Source organism: Lycorma delicatula, chromosome 6 (assembly GCF_047948215.1).
Source record: "Lycorma delicatula isolate Av1 chromosome 6, ASM4794821v1, whole genome shotgun sequence".
NCBI classification, from domain to species: domain Eukaryota; kingdom Metazoa; phylum Arthropoda; class Insecta; order Hemiptera; family Fulgoridae; genus Lycorma; species Lycorma delicatula.
The window spans coordinates 19,813,943-19,834,320 of NC_134460.1; the positions used below are offsets into that span (position 1 = coordinate 19,813,943).

Here is a 20,378-nt window from a genome sequence, read left to right on the forward strand (position 1 = left end):
TCGGAATTTCTTGGCTTCCAAAAAGACTGTAGTGATTCCCCACCACCCTATTTGCCTGACCTTGCCCCATGTAACTTTTTTCTCTTTCCGAAAATAAAATTTCAATTGAAAGGCCATCGTTTTAACACAATTGAGGAGATTCAGGAAGAAACGCAGAACGTGCTTCAAACAGTTACACCTGCAGACTTCCAGGGATGCATGGAATCATGGGAAAAACGCTGGGATCACTGTATCAATGCCCAAGGGGATTACTTTGAAGGAGACAGTGGAAATTATAAGTTACGGTAAGCTGTTTTATTTTTATGGTAAAATTCCCCGAACTTTTGGGTAGCACCTCATAAGTCCCCCATCAGATCTAATTACTGATATTCATCTTGGCTCAGTTTTGAGAGTAATCACTGGGAAAAGATTTCTCCTGAAGTAGTGAAGATAGTAGCAGAAAAGAGATGTGAAGAAGAAAACCTTATCATTATTCTTGTTTCTTATACTATACTTTTTGAAATATACCTATATTCTTTGAAAATTGAATTTGAAGAGTTTTTCTTTTTTTGCGGCCCACATAAACTTCAACATTATTTATTTGATCCATATCAGTCTTTAAGTTTGACACGCTTAATGTATATGATCTTTTTTAGACTAGATTTAAAAAAATAAAAGTATTAAAAACATAAAAATATTCTTTATATTTTTATTTATTATTGTCGTATATTATTTGTAGTGTCAAATGGAAATACTTGTATAAAGAAAACATAAAAAAAGAAATAAAGAACTATAATGACTATTACAGATATAATTTAATTAAAATAGCCTAAAAAGTCTAGTGTCTAATAACATTTTGTAAATTAAAAATTGTGGTACGAATTGTATAAAAAAAATAATTATCTTTACTATCACAGTTAGTTTTAATAATTATTAAATGTGTTTCAGAGTTACTGTTTAATAATTGTTTATTTATTTCTTTAAATTAAACCCCATAAACAACTGCTTTAAAATTGCATGTAAATTATTAATTAAAACACTTTTGGTACTATTATTTTTCAAGTTCTACATTATTGAAGTCGGCAGGCCCAGTCTTAAATACCGTAACTGATGACAGCTGCATTTTTATTTTGATCAGCAGAGCAAATCATAGTATAATGTAACCGCTATACTAAAAACTAAACTTGAAATTTAGCAGAGTTAAGCAGAGTTACCTTTGTATATATATATATATATATATCTGCTGCTATCAATAGCCATTTTAAATTTTACTTAAATATCGCAAATTAATTATTTTTTCTCAATTTCATGTAGTTCTACATTGTTGTTGCATGTTAATTCTTGTCAAATATGTAGTTGAAAAAAAATCAGAAGGAAGATATGAGTACAGAACTGGATGCAGGAAAAAAACTTTTAATTGGTTGACGGTTTTTTGAATTGCTTTTATTGATTTCTTTAAGTTGTGATTTTGTAGTTACTGTATACTTAACATTTAAGCAGCAAGTGGTGAAAAATAGTTGTCTTGAAAGATTTACTATATTGTGAGAGCAAAGAAAATCACCATTTGAAATTAGAAGTAACTAAGTTGTGAAAAGTGGAAAAAACTAATTTTAATCTTTTTTAATGTTTCTTTCTGAATTTAGTTTTGCAAAATTAGAAAATTTTGATTAAATTAAAAATCACCCGAAATTGTTTACTTCAGATTAACTAGTTTTTTAAGCTTAAATTTTAAATTTTTTTGCAAAAATATTTTCATATATCGTAACTTTATTTACGTCTACATTATTCGTGTTCATTTTTTATTTTGTTTTACAGTGACATGTTTTTCAATATTAGAAGAAGGTACATTATAACATTAATTGCTGTGTGCTTATATATAGTCATTGTTTGGATTTTGAGTAAAAAAGACACAACTAATTTTGTCAAGGTAAGTAAATTCATTTACTAGTAATGATGATGTTAATGAGTGGGGGTGTTTGTTGTACGTCTGGATATCCCTGCCATTTCTCAATATTTTTCTACACAGCAGCAAGATAAAATGTATTTTTAAATATCACAGCTTTAACATTACTGTTCTTATGCCTAGGAAATTGACCTCTGTCCTCAGATATGTTTAAACCTACAAAAGTGTGGACATTTATAAATTGATTTGTAAAGACAGTAATTGTTGTAATTTAGGTTATGTACAACAAAGTAAAAGAAAGTTTGGTTCATTAAAAATACAGGAGCTGAGAGAAATTGAACTTCACCCAACATTTCCTGGATACTGATCACAAAGTTATTTATTAGAAATTATGTAATTATCTTCTTTTATTAGCGGGGAAACCTACTTTAACAGTAATGAATCTTCATTATTGAATAACAATAGGGAACTGCTATTGAATTGCCTTTTGGAATATGTTAAATTTATACATTCATTTTGTGAAAGTTTTTTATCATAAGAATATTAAACAGTCATCCCTTCCATTAAATTTCATTTATGTGAGAGGATATGTAATTGATTAGCTTATGGTTAACAATATCTCTTATCTTTTCTCAGATAAAGTTTCCTTAGTAATAGAGTTGTGAATTAGTAATGGCAGGCAATCTGTGTTAGAAGTTTTAGATTGTTATTTAGCCTGGCATAGGTTAGGATTGAATAAAATTATATTGCTTGAATTTTTGATAAAAAGTTTTTTATGTTTTTATTTTATAAATACCATCTATTAATACTGTTTGATTTTATTTATGTATGTATTATTATTGTTTATGCATATACTTATTCCTCAGTGTTTACTGATAATGATTGTGTAAAAATTAAATTTTAGATTTTGAGTAATCTATCTAATGATGTAAATGTTTTTTAAGTGCTTTCTTGTTTTCTAGATTTTTCAAATCCTGTTGAAAATACTACTTTTAATTTTAGCTGAACCAGGGTGCTAATGGAAAAGCTCTAATGATTTGTAATCAATATGTCAAGTCGCTTACCCAGTCAATAAATGCTTCTGTTTGTGGTACATTATGGCGTATCACTTAAAATCTCTATTAAAAAGTTTATTTTGTCATAAAAAATACTTTTATAAAGCGGTTAGTATTCTTTGTTTTGTATGTTTGTGACCGATTTGTGTTTTTCTAGTCCATGTTGTTAATAATTATTCATTTTTATTATTTTAGCTTTTTCAAGCAGCTACAATAGTTTTCTTGGTGTTTCAACTACTCTTAATATTTACATCAGCATTTTTTGAAGGGCACCAAATTGGATTAGTACATTTCTTCCAGATTGGTAATTCTAAAACTACAGTTCTAAATATTAATAGATGCCCGTCAAAAAAGCAATTTGAGGTAAGAATGTCTTTATGTAAATCAGTAAGAATAGCTATGTTACAAAATATGATATGAATGAGGTGAGTTAAATTAGAATTTTTAGAGAAAAACATAAAATTAAGAATTTTTTTAGAGATTGTTATCTTATGTTCAAAAATAAAGTACTGTATACAAATTGATTATGGTAAAATCACTGCAGTTCCTGAATAGGAAATTCATCTGCTTAAAACTTGATAGTTCTGCAATACCTCATAATCTAATAAAGGAACTTTTGAAAAATTAGAGATGTGATCCTTGTTAAAATAATAAATGGTTCCTACTAGCGACTGAAATGAGTCTTGAGTTTATACTGTTAGTAATTTTTAATGATTAATGACAATTTCAGTAAATGCTAATAAAAACTCATAAAAAAAATAATACTTAAGAGGAAAATGATTTTAGACTTGTTCACGATAGAAAATTGTAAATGATAATTAACTTGTTTATTATTCTTTTATTTAGAAAAATAAGTATTTTACAGAAAAAAGTTGAATTATCTTTTATCTCAAAATATTAAAAAATGATCACACGTGTATAATCCATAAAGGAGAAAGAATCTATCTAAAATTATAACTGACAACAATATTGTATTAATATGTCATGAATAAGAAAGGCCAGAGAAGTATATCAAAGTGGCAAAAGTTCTTTTAAAATTAGTCATAGTTCTGTGTACAAAATAATCCATAATAATACATAACTTTCATAAAGTTTCTGCAAAGCTTAGCTCTATATGATAATGAAAGTGACCCTTTCTTGAAAAGAATTATTATTGGTAATGTTAATGAAGCGTGGGTCTACCGCTTAAAGTTAAAAAGTAAATGGCAGAGTATGAAATTGAAACATCCACAACCTGCTTTCAAGAAAAATTTCAAGCATGATTTGTCAGCAGGAAAGTTGCTGTTAACATTTCTTAGCATTTGCAAAACCCAGTACTACAACATTATCAGAAAAGGGGCTTAACAATAAACAATGCTTCTTATAGTGAAATGCTTTTTGAAAAGTTGAAGTCTCAATTCAAAGCAAACAAAGAAAAACTTATCAAAACTTCAACTTCTTGTATATAAGATGATAAGTTTTGACAAGTTTTTCTTTGTATATTGCTATACAGAGAGATCGAAACCTTCAAAAACCAAGTTAGCAGTATTTGCTCACTACTGTATTGAACTGATCAACTTTCATCATATTATCAGCGTCTGCTCCATTCATTGAGACATTTGAGACTATCAATTTGTTTCCAACCAAGAATTGAAGGAAGTGGTGCATTGCATGGCTTATTAATCAAGCTGAAAAATTATTTGAAAGCATAAAAAAGCTTGTGAAAAAATGAAAGAGGTGCAGAAAAAGCAACAGGAACTATGTTGAAGAATGATGTTATAAATTTCTTATAACATTGTTTATTTATTTGTTTTTTTATCATTTATTTTAGTCAGATTAGTTGGCACCACTTTAATTTAATTTAACGTGTTTATTATCATTCTTTTATTCAGAAAAAAAATGTTTATAAAAAAGTGTATTTTACAGAAAAAAGGGTAATTATCTTTTTATCTCGAAATATTAAAAAATGAATCACATGTGTATTATCCACATTAAAATAAATTAAAAAGTGTAAAATATATTTGTAAATTTTTAAAATTTTGTACATCTTTCACTCATTATTTTTTGTGGCAGTGGGTGGGAAGGAACTCATAACACTTGTGTTTCACTAACTTGCTTTTTTTAATTTAGCTTTTGCTATTTACTCCCTTCTTAATCTGATGATTTCTTCTATTTGTTTTTTCCAGTCTCAAATTATTTATATAAATAAGTAATTGTTGCTTGCCTTTATCTAATTTGTTTGCATGCTGCTACTTATAAAAATAGAATAATAACAGAGGTTATTATTAAAAGTAATAATAACAGAGATAAGTAAATAAGTAATAGTAGAAAGAAGTAATAGAGCTAAAATAATCAAAAAAATAGGAACTTCTGTCAAAAGTTTTCATTAAAATTTCACAAACAAAATTTTTTTATCATAAGATCTTCTTAATTTTATTGTCTCAGTACTAATATTTAAAATAACTAATAAAAGTAAATTTATAATGAAGTTATTATCTGATGTGCTAATACTCTTACTAGTAAACAGAATTAAACAAAAAAATAAAACTTATTTTTTTAGTAATATAGTAGTTAAGATACAAACATTTCTCCTCTACTGACTACAAAGGATTATTTGCATTAGTAAAGAAGAGTTAACATAGATTTTATGTTGGCTTTTCTGTTTGATAACGTCATAATCCAGTTTGATTTTTATGACATTCATTTAATTTTTCAATAAATGTGTGTAATTTTCAGAAGAATTGGTAATAGAGGTATCTCTAAGAAAGCATTATTCATTGGAGAATAGAGAATGAATCAATGAAGTTGATAAATTATTATTTGAATTTTCTTAAACATTCACGGTAGTTCATTGTTTTTATATTACAACAAAAAGTGGATCTAATATTGAACTCCATCTAATAATTAAGCAAAAAATTGGGATTAAGCATAATTTCTAAATATTTCGTTCTGTTTCTTACACATGTAGCATTGAAATAGAAGACATTAAATTAAAACAAATGCAAGTGTAAAATTTGATTTTAATATCAAGTTTTAAAAACAGACTGAAGAAAAAATTTTATAATATACTATTCTGTATAGTATTAGAATGTATTACGAGTTCTTTACACAATATTTGTGTCTGCTTATTTGACCAGACGTGAAAGAACAGCCAAAATAATTTTTGAAATATTTAAGTATGAATTTATTCTAATTCTAATTAAACTCTTTGCAATATTGTAATCACAGGGTATATTTTATTCATAAGTTCATTCCCTATTGACCAAAAATTTGGATTTGATTTCTATTGTACAACAATAATTTTGATTCTGTTTTTTAACTTTATTTTTATTTTTTCAGGGTGCCTTTTTAGCTTGTGCACTATCATTTCCAGATTTGGCAGAGTTTTTTTTAATTATATGTGCTGCAACCGGTAGATTACCTTTATGTACTGTTCCAGCGATTGATTGTGTAATTATCTCCCTGACCCACTTATTTACGACAATAATATTTTGTATTTCAAATCTAATGATTGCTGGTGTATTGGCTAAGGCATTTGATATTTCAATTCAATCTATTGGAACTGAATTTGGTAATTTTGTTTGTAAATTTATTCTCTCTTTTTTAATTTTAAATGTGTACAGAGAAACTATGTTTAGAAAGTTGCAATACTTCTTCAGATTCAAAACATTTTAATGTTGGGTTTTTGAGAAGGCCATAATTATATATTGTATTTATGTAGTATGAGTATTAATGATGGTTGAATTCTAATTAAAGATGTATCTAAAATAAGTGAAGGAAGTTAGGGAGATTAGGAAAATGCCTAACAACCATTCAACTACTTGGGAGGCCAAACGGTCAATTGTTGTTATCCCTTAAAAGGTGTACTTTGTTCTGTTAAGAAGCAATACTGCAATGTTTTATTGAAATGTATGTAAGTCTCATGTGCTTCTTTGTAATAAAATCTGAAAACCTAAACAACTATTTGTCAATTAAATATTAGAGTAATGCATAAAATTTGTATTAGTTCACTGAAGCAACTGTTTTTTATTGAAGTGATATTAAAATGACTGTTTTGTATTTATTACTTGTCTTTAAATAGTATTTATTACCCGAAGCAGATGGACAAAAAAATTGAGTAAAAAATTCAGATAAACTATTTTTCTTTAGTGGCATATAGTCAGTTGGGACATTGAAAAATGTAAACACATTTTTAAACAAATCTGCATCCAACTTTCTTAACTTTGGTGACCTATAGTAATCTGTTGAATGTGGCTTTAGCCATTGATACTTAACCTAACTTAATAATCTTCAATTCCAGGATTTTAATCCTCAGGATGTTTCAGTAGTTATTGTATCTTAAAATTTTACCTAAAAGGTAGAATAATATTTTCACATTGTTCTTTACTTATATACTTCAATATTCAATTTAATTTTCTTTCTAAGTGGGACAGTCTGTCAAGGGAAAAATCTCTGAAATTATAGTTATTAATTGCTCAATGAAACCAAAAATGTTATGCAACTTTTTGCCAGCATTTTTATTATTTTTAATTATGTGGTATTTACCCTTATTTAAGGTTTCCCACAGTTACCCTTGATCCTTTTAACAAATGGAAATTAACAACGTTCTTGTTATATTGTGATGATATAAATAAAAAAAATTTAACTTTTACAATTTGGTTCAGTTTGTTGATAAAAAATTAAAATTATCAAGAAGAGAGGTCTTTACATGTGCTGCTACACTAGCAGTTTTTTTAACAAGTGTTTCCAATTTTTTTCAAGTTGTTTCATTTCACTGAGATTTACTGTATGTGTAAAATACTTGTATAATTTTCAAAGTTGTCAGTTTTTTAATGTGAATATTCATAATAAATTCCTACTTAGAAGGAAATAGATAATATGACTAATAAGTGGAAGGCAATATGACTAATAAGTGGTTTGAAAAGTCCCTGCAAAGTCTGAGAGTTGGCATCACCGGTGCGTATTAAGCTCATTTTTTCAGTTAGGAGCATCTTTTGGAAGAACGTACATCAAGTTTCAACGTGATCAGTTAATTATTTTTATGTTTGGTGTCTGTTTGAATCTAGAAAATCAAGTGATTTTTTAAAAAATTGATAAAAGGGAGTTTTGCATGTTGATTAAACATTACTTTATGAAAGGTAAATTGCCTAAAGAAACTAAATAAAAACTTGATAAATATTATGGCGAATCTGCACCTTCAAGTTAGAACAGTTATAAGTGTTTTCAAAATTTTTGAAGCGGTCATTTGAGCACAAGTGGTGCTGAACCTACTGGACTCCCTGTTTGAGGTCACTACTCCAGTAATAATTGATAAAATTCATAATATGATGTTGGATCAGAATGTATTAGAATGATGATGCATGAAATTACTAATGCTTTGGGTGTCTTGACTGAACGAGTGTATAATATTTTGCATCAACATTTCACAACGAAAAAGCGCTATCTGCAAGACAGGATTTCAGTAAAACCACAGGATTTTAAGAATTGTTTCAAGACTAGACCAAACATAGATGATACACCACTACACAACTGAGGCCAAGGAAAAATGCAAACAATGGGTTGCCAGCAGGGAGTCAGCACCAGAAGGCTAAGATCATCTCTTTGGCCAAGAAGATTATGGTATCTGTATTCTGTGATTTACAAGGGATAATCTTCATTGACTATTTAGAAAAAGTTTCAGCAATTACAGGTAAATACTACGCATCGTTATTGGACCATTTAAAAATTGAGCTGCAAGAAAAACTTACATTGAGTGCATGTAAGTGGCTACAACTTCAATGCTTTATAAGATACTAACGTATCTATTTGATGGTTTTGTATTGATTAAAATAATCGATTATATATAAATCTATTAATTATAAGCAAACTGTATTTAATCTACGTATGAGTAAATAGAGATGTCATCTACGTATAAGATGTCTGGATAAATAGGGTTATATATGCATATAAAAAATGTATTATTTAATTTTTTTTTTCTATAATAATTAACATATTAGTTTTCATATTAATTATGATGATATTTTGTATGTTACAGTTCCATTCACTACGGCATCTTATTTCATGGCGTTGATGCCCATTAATCAAAATTTTTGGATAATTCTCTACATCTCTTTGCACAGTATTTTTAGCTTCTTTAAATTGGTAAGAAACATTTTTGTATTTGTTTATATTTCAATACCAGTATCTTAGTATTATAATGTTATGTTCAATTTCATTGAAACCATTATACCTAGAGGAAAATAAAAGCAGTGAAGGAAGAAAATAGGAATGTAAAATATTTGAATAAAGGTTAAGTACACAGACAATTAAGAAATCTTTTTTTTAAACTAAAACACTTAAAATAATATGTTAATTCACAATTTCAAATTATTGTCTTGGACAACAACTGATCATTTATGTAAAATGGAAAGAAGTCCAGCGGTGTCTAAGAAAAAGAATATGAAATTTTGCTTGAGGCTTATTTCAAAAGGTGTGATTTTTGAAGAGGTTGAATTTAAGATCCAATTATTGCAAAGGGTTTCGCATATTAAAAGTAAATTTAATGTGTTTAAAATTGATGAATTAACAAGATCCAGTGGCAAAACTGTGCTTGGATTACCCCACTATCATTGTGTGCTTACTCAACCCAATTGAGTTGTTAACCCTTTATGTCCTAATGCTACTCAGAAGTATCGCTTATATTAATTCAGTATTATGAATCCAGTTTGGATCAGGGGGTAGTGTTACAAAAATCGCAGTCTTTGAGGGGAGGTAATTACACCATAATGATAGACAGTTATTTCACATTTATAAAGCTTTTTGAATACCTGAAGGCTACAATATTTTTGCCTGAACAGTTACCCAAACAGGAAACACCTCCCAAAAATGAAAAGTGACAAAGAATTACAAAGAGGTGAATTTGATTTCAAGCCAATTCAACAAGGTATTTCCTATTTCAGATGGAAGGACAACAGATGTGTGCACCTACTTTCAAACTTCCACAGAAATGAAAGCTGCACCTTGCATAGGAAAGAAAAGGATGTAAATGAGAACGATGCCCCTGCACCAAAGATAGTCAAGGACTACAACAGCTTCATGGGTGGCATTGACAAAGCTGATATGCTTTGTGCAATTTACAACTGTGACAGAAGGTAAAAAAAAAATGGTGGCATTACATATTCTTCACTTTTTTGGAAATGACTCTTGTGAATTCATTTGTGATATGTCAAGAGCTACATTGGAAAATGCCTCTTCTACAGTTAAGAGACAGGTAACCCAAGGACTTCTCATCAAGGGAACAACATTCATAAAGAAGAGAAGTCAACCAAATCAAACTGTTTCTCCAAAGGATCCTACAAATTTTTTGGTGCCAAAGAACATCAGAAAACAAAACCTGGGTGCTCACTGGCTGACATTTGTCGAAAATAGAGGAAGATGTGAAATGTGTGCTTCCAAGAAGATAAAATCACATTCAAAATGTGATTTATATTTTCTTGATATTTTCTTGTGTTGCAATGAGAAAAAAATTGTTTTTATGAGTATCATTCCGTGTAAAGCAGAACTGTGTTGATAAACTGGAAATATTCATATTTGCATATCATCAGGGTTCCTTAAGGGCTTCTTATAACGTTTTTGTCATCTGATTTCTCGCAATCAGATGACAAAAACTGAATTAAATTTAATATTTATTATCATACAGATTTAATCAACAATTTAAGATATTAGTGAAATTCTGCTGTTTATGGACAATTAACAATTTCATAACTCTTAAAACTCTCAAATAAAATGTCTTAATTTATTTAAATTTAAAATCCTTACTAATATTATAAATGTAAATGTGAGTTTGTTTGTTTGTTACGCTTTCACGCAGAAACTACTCAACCGATCATCATGAAACTTCGTACACACATTCTCAAAGTTATTGTGAAGGATATAGGACACTTTTTAGTAAAAAAAAAAAAACAATATTTTTTCGGGAGGGTAAAAAAATTTATATTGGTAGGTAAGATCGTCCGACAAAAAATTTGACCAAATTCAACGTCATCTGGCGTTCCAGTAAGTAAATGAAATAAAGTGCCAATCCAACACTTTAATACTGACGGTCAAGTCACTATTCAATTGAGTATCGTGCTTCTGCTGTTTCGAATACTTCTATATTTATTGTTATTCTTCTGTCACTTCTAAGCAATACTAAAACTTTTCCAGTTTTTGAGGTTAGTTGCCTGTTTATTGCTTTACTTCTATTGCCATTTTCAGTTTTTACTCTGTTTTTTTTTTCTAAAATGCCTCGGAAGCGCAAATCTAATCTGTCCAAGGATTCATCACGGGCCCGGGTGGCAAAAGTTGCTCGAACTCAAGAATCTTCTGCTCACATAGAACTAAGACACAAATTCGTTTAGAAAGACAAGCTGAACAACAGGCAGCTATAAGAGTGAGAGAAACTCCAGAACAATCGCAGGCGAGTTACCTCTTTGTAACTTTTACCTGTAATCCTTCGTGGCAGGAGGTAACTAAAGAGCTAATGCCCAGGCAAAAAGCTACTGATTGACATGACATAGTTGCTTGCATATTTCGTTTAAAGGTTCACCGCCAACGAAGCTGCGGGTAAAAGCTAGTATATAATAATTAAAAATATAATAGCATGCGGTTACTGAATAGTAATATGACATAGTTTCTTTTATACGCATCATGATTTACAAGAGATTCTTGTGAATCGGCTGCCTCAACACTCCTACAGGCAGTTGGCTTACTTGAACTTGGCTAACTTGGGTAACAACCTACATCCCATAATTCCTTTATAAGTTTTATGAAGCTGTATTTTTATTTATACATTTGTTATGAAATTAGATTTTCGACAGAAAGTTAAATTACTTTAAATATTTAAATATTACTGTAATATTATAATGAAATCTGCATACATGCAGTTATTTCTAAAATTTTAACATAATATTTTTTTAATTTTTCAATCTTTAACTTAAAATATTCTCATTGATAGTTGGAAGATTATTTTCATTCTTTTTTATGACTTGCTATTCATCATCTCACTCAAAAAGATAAATTTTTCTTTTGGACAGTCAAAACATAATTTTGAATAAAATGACAAACCATTAAAAGAATATGTTTTAGTGTAATAGCTATAGAATTTAATACCAACTGATGCTGTGGGATACAGTGAAAACCAATTATTGGAAATTAGTACAATAAGTTTAAAATTATCCAATTACTGTGTTTTGGTATTTTATATTTCATATAATATTAAATTTTATTACCACAGTAATCAATATGTTAATGAATTATTTGAATATTCAAAAAAATAAAATTTTGTGTATATTACAAATAACAAAAACAAAAAATAACCACCAAACATAGTAACAGAACCTAGAAAACTAATATCAAAAGTCAACTTTTGTGGGATCCCACATCATCAGTCAGTACAAAATTCCAAAATTGCATCAAACAAAAACAAAAGATAAGTAAATTAAAACTAAAACTAAAAATTTAGAAACCATAACCTTAATAACCACAAAACCTGAACAACATAACTCAATGCCTACTGGAATTTTGTACAGACTGTTGACGCAGGATCCTGCGAAAGTCGACTTTTGGTATTAGTTATCTAGGTTCTGTTACTGTGTTTGGTAGTTATTTTTTTGTTATATTGAATAAAAATATATTAAAAAATTAAACTATTCTATGTCTCTAAAATAATCCATGTGCATTGAGTAATGATCATTACATTACTGTTATATTATAATGAAATCTGCATATATGCAGTTATTTTTTTAATTTTAACATAATATTTTATTTAATATGAAATTTAATTAAATGAATTCAATTGTGACTGTGGAAGCTACAATCCTGCTAAAATACCATCATGATAAAATTAAGGTAAGATCTTTATACTAGGTGGTTCATGTTAATAGAATTTAATATATATATATATATATATATATATATATATACATAGGTTTACCATATTTTTTTGAGTCCAACCCAGGGCATATTTTTAAAATTATGTCTTTACTGAAACATTAAACTTTATTTATTCAATTGTATTTTTCACTAGACATGACTTTTTTCAGTAATGGTGTGTTTGTTTTAATTACATCATAAATTTCACAACAAGAAAGTTCTGAATTAATTTTAACATTTAGCAGGTGTTTAACAGTAGATGCTGAAAGTCCTACCACTTTCTACAGACCAAATGTTTCCTGGAAGGGGAAAAACTCTCTCAACTGGAGCAGATGCCCCAGACAAAGACATTGCAAACTCAACCATTTTAGAAATATTGCAACATGAAATATCAGTCTTTTGAAACACCTTAAAAATTGCTTTCCACTTCTCTTTAATAATATCTGGTACTTTTTCAGAACTTGAACCACAACCTACCCTTTGGTTTTGAATTACCTGGTTCAACAATGTACATTCATTAATAGGTCATCAATATTTATGCAATCTTTTATAATTTTATTAACAACTTGTGCACTCTTCTTAATCAGACCAGGCAAAATTTCAATTCGTAAATTCATACACTGAAACTAACATTATTAAAACTGGTTCTCCACAACAAGTATTCGATACTAGAATTATAGCAATTGTCTACGCTTTAGAAGAATTTTTGTTCCTGAACATCATTATTTTATCTTAGAGTGCATAGCAATTCTTTGGCAGAAGATTGTATAAATTTGTTGGTTTTTCTTTTCTGAAGTTGACAAATTAATGCAGAATATGTCTGAAATGCTTCTGTTGCTGTGATAGAATTAGCTTCTAATTTCAGAATTACATTATTAAATAACTGTAAAGTACTATATAAAAATTTCAGAAACATTTCACTTTCTAGATTTAAAAAAAAAAAATCAAATAATTTTGGGCATTTGTCACAAGATAAGAAGTATGATTATAAGCCATCAAAAATTGAAAGAATTCTTTCTGTTGCAGGTAATAAACTAAGGAACCTTGTGTTGCTATGAGATAATACTTTTTTGTAAAATGTTTTCACAGATTCACAGAACTCTTTAAGTTTCGTTACTCTTACTGTATATATGTGAAAATATTTATAGATTTTATAACAATAACTTTTATGTCCAGGGGTATAGAATCACTTGCTGTTTGTACTGAATTGTGTATAATGTGGACTGAGCAACAAATTCGTAAATTAGGTTTATCTAAATCACTAAACTTTTCTGAACACATTTTCATTTCCCTTTCTCTTCACACCACCAAAATTACTGTTAGTGTTATCAGTGGTATAACAAACCAACTTTTCTTCAAGTTTGTATTTTTTCACACACTGCTAAAGATACTGAGACAAAATTTGAGCAGTTTCACCTGACACTTCATGAAAATTTAAAAGTGTAACTTGAATTCCCTCCTCCAGACTGAAATATCTTACAACAATCAGAACAAGCCTTACTTCACTTCTGTCTGAGCTATCCATCATTACAGTTACATAATTAATGTCTTCCAAAGAACGCAACACATTATCATATATAAATGGTGAAATAATGTTAACAATAATTGCCTTGGTTTTGGTTCTAGCAGATGAAAATTTTTGGTGATATAATTTTTTAAGAAGTTTAGATGTGCAGTCTGATGTTTTGAAACTATATTTGTGTCTAGCAATGTGGTATGAAAATGTAGCTTCTTTAGCAGCACAATCCAGATCACTGTTATTGTTATTCCCATCTTTGGTTTAAAAAAAATCTCTTATGTTTGCTGAAGTAGTAGCATTAATAGCACTCCTATCTTTAGCTGCTTTCATGTGGTCTTCAATATCATCCTTTGTGCAACAGAAAATTCTCAAGTACATAGAGTACAATAAACACATTGTTCATTGTTATTGTCATTACACAACTTCAAAAATTTGTATTCCTGTTGCAGGTTAATATTAAACATACGTTTTCTTTTGCTCATTGCTAAAAGATGGGACAAAAATAAAAAGATAAAATGATCAAAAACATGTAGACGAGTTACTTCACACAAGAAAACAAAACGCATTGCCTCTGTTGTGTTACCAAATGACTAAGTAAAAGGTTGTGGCGAGATGGGTAGCCATGCCAACATCAAAATTGATATCAGTGCTTTCTCCAAGGTCGGCTGAGAGATGCACAGCCAAAAGAGAATGTTTAAAAACGCAATGTTGAACATATAGGTCTAAAATTTAAAAAAAAATTTCAAACCTCGGACACAACTAAAATCCATGATTGTGCAGGCTAATCCTGGGTAAGCCTATATGTACAGAAAGTTCGGAAAGTTGCTGTGCACTGGAATTATGGAAGTACAGTGAAGAAACTTAAATTATCACTTTGTATCTTTATTTCATTATTTTATAGAAATTGATTTTACAATAACTGGAAAGAGTTGAAAATGACCTCCTTCAACCTCAATAAATGTTTCAATTTGCTTTCAAATGCCTTAACCAGCTGATGTACTTGAATGTATGTCTCATACATATGCCATTATTGTGGTTTTTAGTTCATCAGTTGTGTGTAGTCTGTTGCAATACACTGTTTCTTTTGCTGCCTCTCCCCTCCCCCATAAAAAGTAATCTGGGCAAGTCAGATCAGGTGATTGTGTTGGCCACAAACCTCTTGAAATGATTCGTACACCAGACATTTTATAAAAAAGTCATTGACCTGTTAGCTGTGTACACTGTGGCACCATGGTGTTGGAACCAATCGTGATTGATTTCCACTTTAACTGACCGGTGAAGTTTGTTAAAAGAACACAATAGCGATCTCCATTAACTGTATTTTCAAAAAATACTGGACCCTCAATGCACATTCTGTTTCAATTTTCTCTTCGTGTAAAGATTGTTCATGTCATGGGGGTTAGTTGTCAACCACAGTTGTGATTTTGTGAATTAATATAATGTCCAGATGAAATCATGTTTCATCTGTAAAAAACATTTTGTCAAGGATACCTACGGAATGTTGGTCAATAAAACATTTAAACCATTGTCAGTAACTAAGTCTCAGCATTATCTGTAGGTTTCAGTTCTTAAACACACATTACCTTGTAGAGGAGTTCTTTTCTTACAGCTTTATGTGCAGTAGCTAGTTTGATATCTTGCTGCTGTGCTAACTTGCACATTGACTTTGATGGACTGTCGACGATAGCATCCGAAATATCAAGCAGCTTCTGTTTGTTTAGTTTAGGTGGTCTTCAATAAACCTTGTTGCCTGAAAATTTTCGATAAGAGTTCGAACTGCATTGCGGTGAGGAACAGGAGTATATGAAGCTTGTTTGTTGTTAGTAAGCTTGTGCCTTACTAAAGCTGTATACTTGTCACCTTCATGAAAGACTTGTTTAAAGTGTGAGCAACACCAATTGAGCCCACAGGGCAACCAATCTAATGCAGAAAGAACAGAATGCACCACATAATTGTAGAAGTTACTGTACTGCGACTTTCCAGATGCGCTATTTATTTCATGTAGATAAAATGTTAGATGATAAAAAATTTGATAATATTGTTTGAATGGCTGTTGAGGCATCATTTAGGAAGGTTTAGTAGCAGTATGCTCGGAAGGTCTCGTGTATTAATAACATATTCATTTAATTAATGAACTATTATCTGTTCACAGATCAACCAGTTTTTTTCTGCAAATCCCTAATTATATTGAATTTTGGATGTACATAAAATAATTTTTTCTGTAGTAATGTGGATTAAAACTTGTTTTGTTACATTATTGAAACTATTAATAATCTGTTTCTGATTCTTTGTATTATTATAATTCTGTGTTTCAGTTAATCTTACTTGATTCAATATCTGCTAATATCGTGTGGTATCATGGGAGCAGTAATAAGTTTATTTATTTCATCTTTCCTGTTTTTATGATCTTTGTTACTATTTATTTTAACGTGTTGGTATGTGTGAATGTTTTGTTGAACTACATTATGATTAACTTTTAGCTGCTTTTAATTATTATTATTTGAGCTATTTATCAGCTGTTTACAGAGTGCTTTTAAGTCTTTTTTTTTTTTTTTTTTTTTTTTTTTTTTTTTAGGTTTAAACTTTGTGTTCTCTGGGATGTAATCTTTTTATAACAGTTGTTTTTTTGCAATTTATCTTTAAAATTCATAATCAAAATTAGTTACTTGGCTAATATTGTAACAGATACTCTGTTCATAGTGAAATTTTTTGTAGATTTAAAATCCATAATTTTATGTAATATCAATACTTTAGTTGTTATCAATTAGGTGATAATATTGTGCTGTCACATGGTTACAGAAAAGCTGTAAAAAGTGTTTTTTTTTTTACAAGAAATGGCCTCTGTTAGGATGCTGCTGATGCAAACACCTAAGCAGACATTTCCATTGGTGTACTTAGACAACCTACTTTCACCTTTGTACGGTCTCTTCTGACCACGATCACCTACCATTACTTTCAACCCTCAGCTACCAAATTATCTGATTTGTGGAAGTGCAATCATCAGTTTTTGTGACACACAAAAACTCTTCCTTGCACTCAGATCATTACTCAATTGAGTTTTTAAACACAAAAAATACTATTCTTAAACCGACAAAACAAGTGTTGATTGCAACAAAAATTTTGTCCTATAATTTAAATTTAACTTACTCAAGCTATCTTGATAAAAACATCTAGAAAAGTTTATTTGTTCAGATTTCCTTTGATTGCTAAATAAATTCTGTTTTATTGTATTTATCAAGAATTTATTTTTTTAATGATGTGTATTTATAATATGTAATTTTACATAAATAATTAAAAGATTGTATCAACTGAAGATATGAGAAAATCGTGAAAATACTCTTGTCTTGTATGCAATAATATAAGGTAAGTGTCATCTTATCTAATTTAATTTTATTCTGTACTTGGTGGATCAAGTTATTTATTTATAATTGTATAATAATACAGAGGAATATGAGTTTTAAAATTGATTTTAAAAAATAAAAGTAGTACATAATATATTAAAAGAGTTAATGTTGTGATCCCAGTAAAAAGTGATTCCAGTGTTGTCAAGGACTGGTGTACTCCCCTGCTCTAATATTACTCCCCTAATATTTTGCATTTTGAATTAAGTTATGTTTGAAATGGTGTCTCTGATTAAATGGAATAGTTAAAGATAAGAGATTGTTACTCAAGATTGAAACTTAGTGACAAAAACATGAGAGATGTGTGGTGATCTCTGTGAATTTTTTGGTGAACAGATAACAGGTAGCAGACAATAATTGGATTTGTTGTTGGTCTACCTGTTTTCATGAAGGATGTTTAAGCATAAATGATGATGACTCTAGGTCTATAAATCCAAGAAATTCAACAAATGTACAAAGTCTGTTGAATAGTGTGAAAGGAAATTTGTTAAGCTTCTGGGATTCTAGTAATATCAGCAACAATTTGTAGACAAGAAAACTTTTGAACTTGCTGTTTGAATTCTGTGAATCAGAATTCCTAGGTGTTGCAACATTATTGAAACAAAAATTTGTCATTGAAGGTTGTGTATTCCCCCATTATAAATTGCCATTATCAATGAATTGTTGGTAGACTTTTCATAAGAGCTGCAATCCCAATCACATGAGTAGAGAAGTTCTTCTTAAAAAAGATTTCTTCATGACTGAAAAAGTTTCAAGAAAAGTAATTAAAACTCTATCAAGTGATAATAACTTAGCAATCATTATGATAGTTAGATTTTCACGCAGAAAAAATGTAAGAGCAGTTTATTGTTGCAAATTAATATAAAAATTGTGCAGAATAATTCACAACTTTCTCAGAAATAAGACATTTATATGTACGTGATATAGGTTACGATCAGTTTACTGAGTGGGAAATGCTAACCTTGCATCATTTATAGTTTAGTGGACATGAATCCACCAGACTTTATCTTGATCCCAGGGTTAAGAGCTCACTTGAGATTAGCATGTTCCCTACCATTTTGCAATAATTTTATTATTAATTATTTGCTTGATAATATCCAAGGGCTGAACAAAGTATGATACAGTTCACCACTTTCTGTGAATTAGAAAATCTTGTAAAACAATCATTGAGAAGCAGGTAGACTGCATAAAACAACTGAAATAGATTCTGCCAGAAAAAATACTCATGTAAGTAGAAAGATATTACTAATTATTTATAAAATGTTATTTATATTTAGAATAACTGGAATAAAATGTTTGAAATCAGAATACATCTTTTAACATACTTTCTATATTCTGGTTATAAAAATAAATTTTTTTATTTCTCTATTTATATTATTACTTATATATTAGTAATACCTCTACTCCTTTGTTTCTTTTCCCTCTACATTTAATGCTTTCACAGATATTTTTTATATTTTCATTTATTAAAGGTATATAAATTGTATAAGGTACATGTAGCCAAGGTAACCATAATTAAAGATGGTTATTCAATTTAAATTGGCATCATGTGGGTTTTGCATCTATTGTTTGTCAGATTTAAATTGTCTACTGTACTTATTTCGTTGTTCAGGTGAATAATGAAATTATTATTTGAGCTATTTATCAGCTGTTTACGGAGTGCTTTTGAGTTTTTTTTTTTTTTAGGTTTTGTGTTCAGGGATGAAATCTTTTTGTAACAGTTGTTTTATTACAATTTATTTTTAAAATTCATAATCAAAATTAGTTACTTGGCTCATATTGTAACAGATAATCTGTTCATAGTGAAATTTTTTGTAGATTTAAAATCCATAATTTTATGTAATATCAATACTTTAATTGATGGTACTTTATTGATGGAGATAATAATACATTTAATTTACAATGATTAATATTATAATTTACCACTAATTACACATTTTAATATTCTTGCAACAATACAAGTAAAAGCAACTTGAAGTTCTCTCTCCCATAATTGATTGAGAATCCTACTTTTTTTCTCTTTATTGGAAAATAAGATTGTCAGACATCCTTCACTTTAATATGTTAAAAGAAATGATATATACTTTATATTTAAATGTTTTTAGATGATATAAATGAGAAATTAAATATTTTATTGATATCACGCAATTTTATTGCAGTTAGTGGTTAACACTAACCTTTTTATTTTACATTTAGCCAGATGAAGATGATATTAATGGATGGATACTGCAAAGTGTATCCATAAATTTACCTGTGATAACTATTTTTACTTTTGGTCTTGTTATTTATGGTGTTAATAAACTGGAAGAGGACATCTCATTTATGTCTTCTTCACCACCAGCAGAGTTAGTGAGTCGAGTTATAAAATTTATCCCTATTATTTGTATGGTAAGTTAAATGTACATACATATTTTATTACTTATGTTTAAGTTTTTTTTTTAAAGTTCCAGCCACTACTTTTTAAGTTAATTTTTACATTCTAATCTCAAACAGAATAGCTGAGGAAGATCTTGTTTATTACTTACTTTCTTAAAGAAAAAATATAATAGAAATGTATGGGGATGTATGTGCTGTTTACCTAAATTTGGGAAGGCCCTGGGTCTTTCTGTGTAGTTCCATAGTTTTACTGGATTTCAGCTTTGTGTGCCTTG

General features: G+C 29.1%; 1 protein-coding gene across 1 annotated transcript in view; it reads left to right on the plus strand.

The window, feature by feature from the left end:
- LOC142326549 (uncharacterized) overlaps positions 1-20,378 on the plus strand; it is a 48,128-nt gene that overhangs the window by 20,050 nt on the left and 7,700 nt on the right. Inside the window, exons 4-9 of the mRNA XM_075369128.1 lie at positions 1,795-1,906; positions 3,133-3,300; positions 6,256-6,487; positions 8,951-9,057; positions 16,642-16,761; positions 19,924-20,115. Coding sequence (XP_075225243.1) covers positions 1,799-1,906; positions 3,133-3,300; positions 6,256-6,487; positions 8,951-9,057; positions 16,642-16,761; positions 19,924-20,115 — 927 coding nt within the window. The 5' untranslated portion in view covers positions 1,795-1,798. The remainder of the gene's footprint in view (positions 1-1,794; positions 1,907-3,132; positions 3,301-6,255; positions 6,488-8,950; positions 9,058-16,641; positions 16,762-19,923; positions 20,116-20,378) is intronic.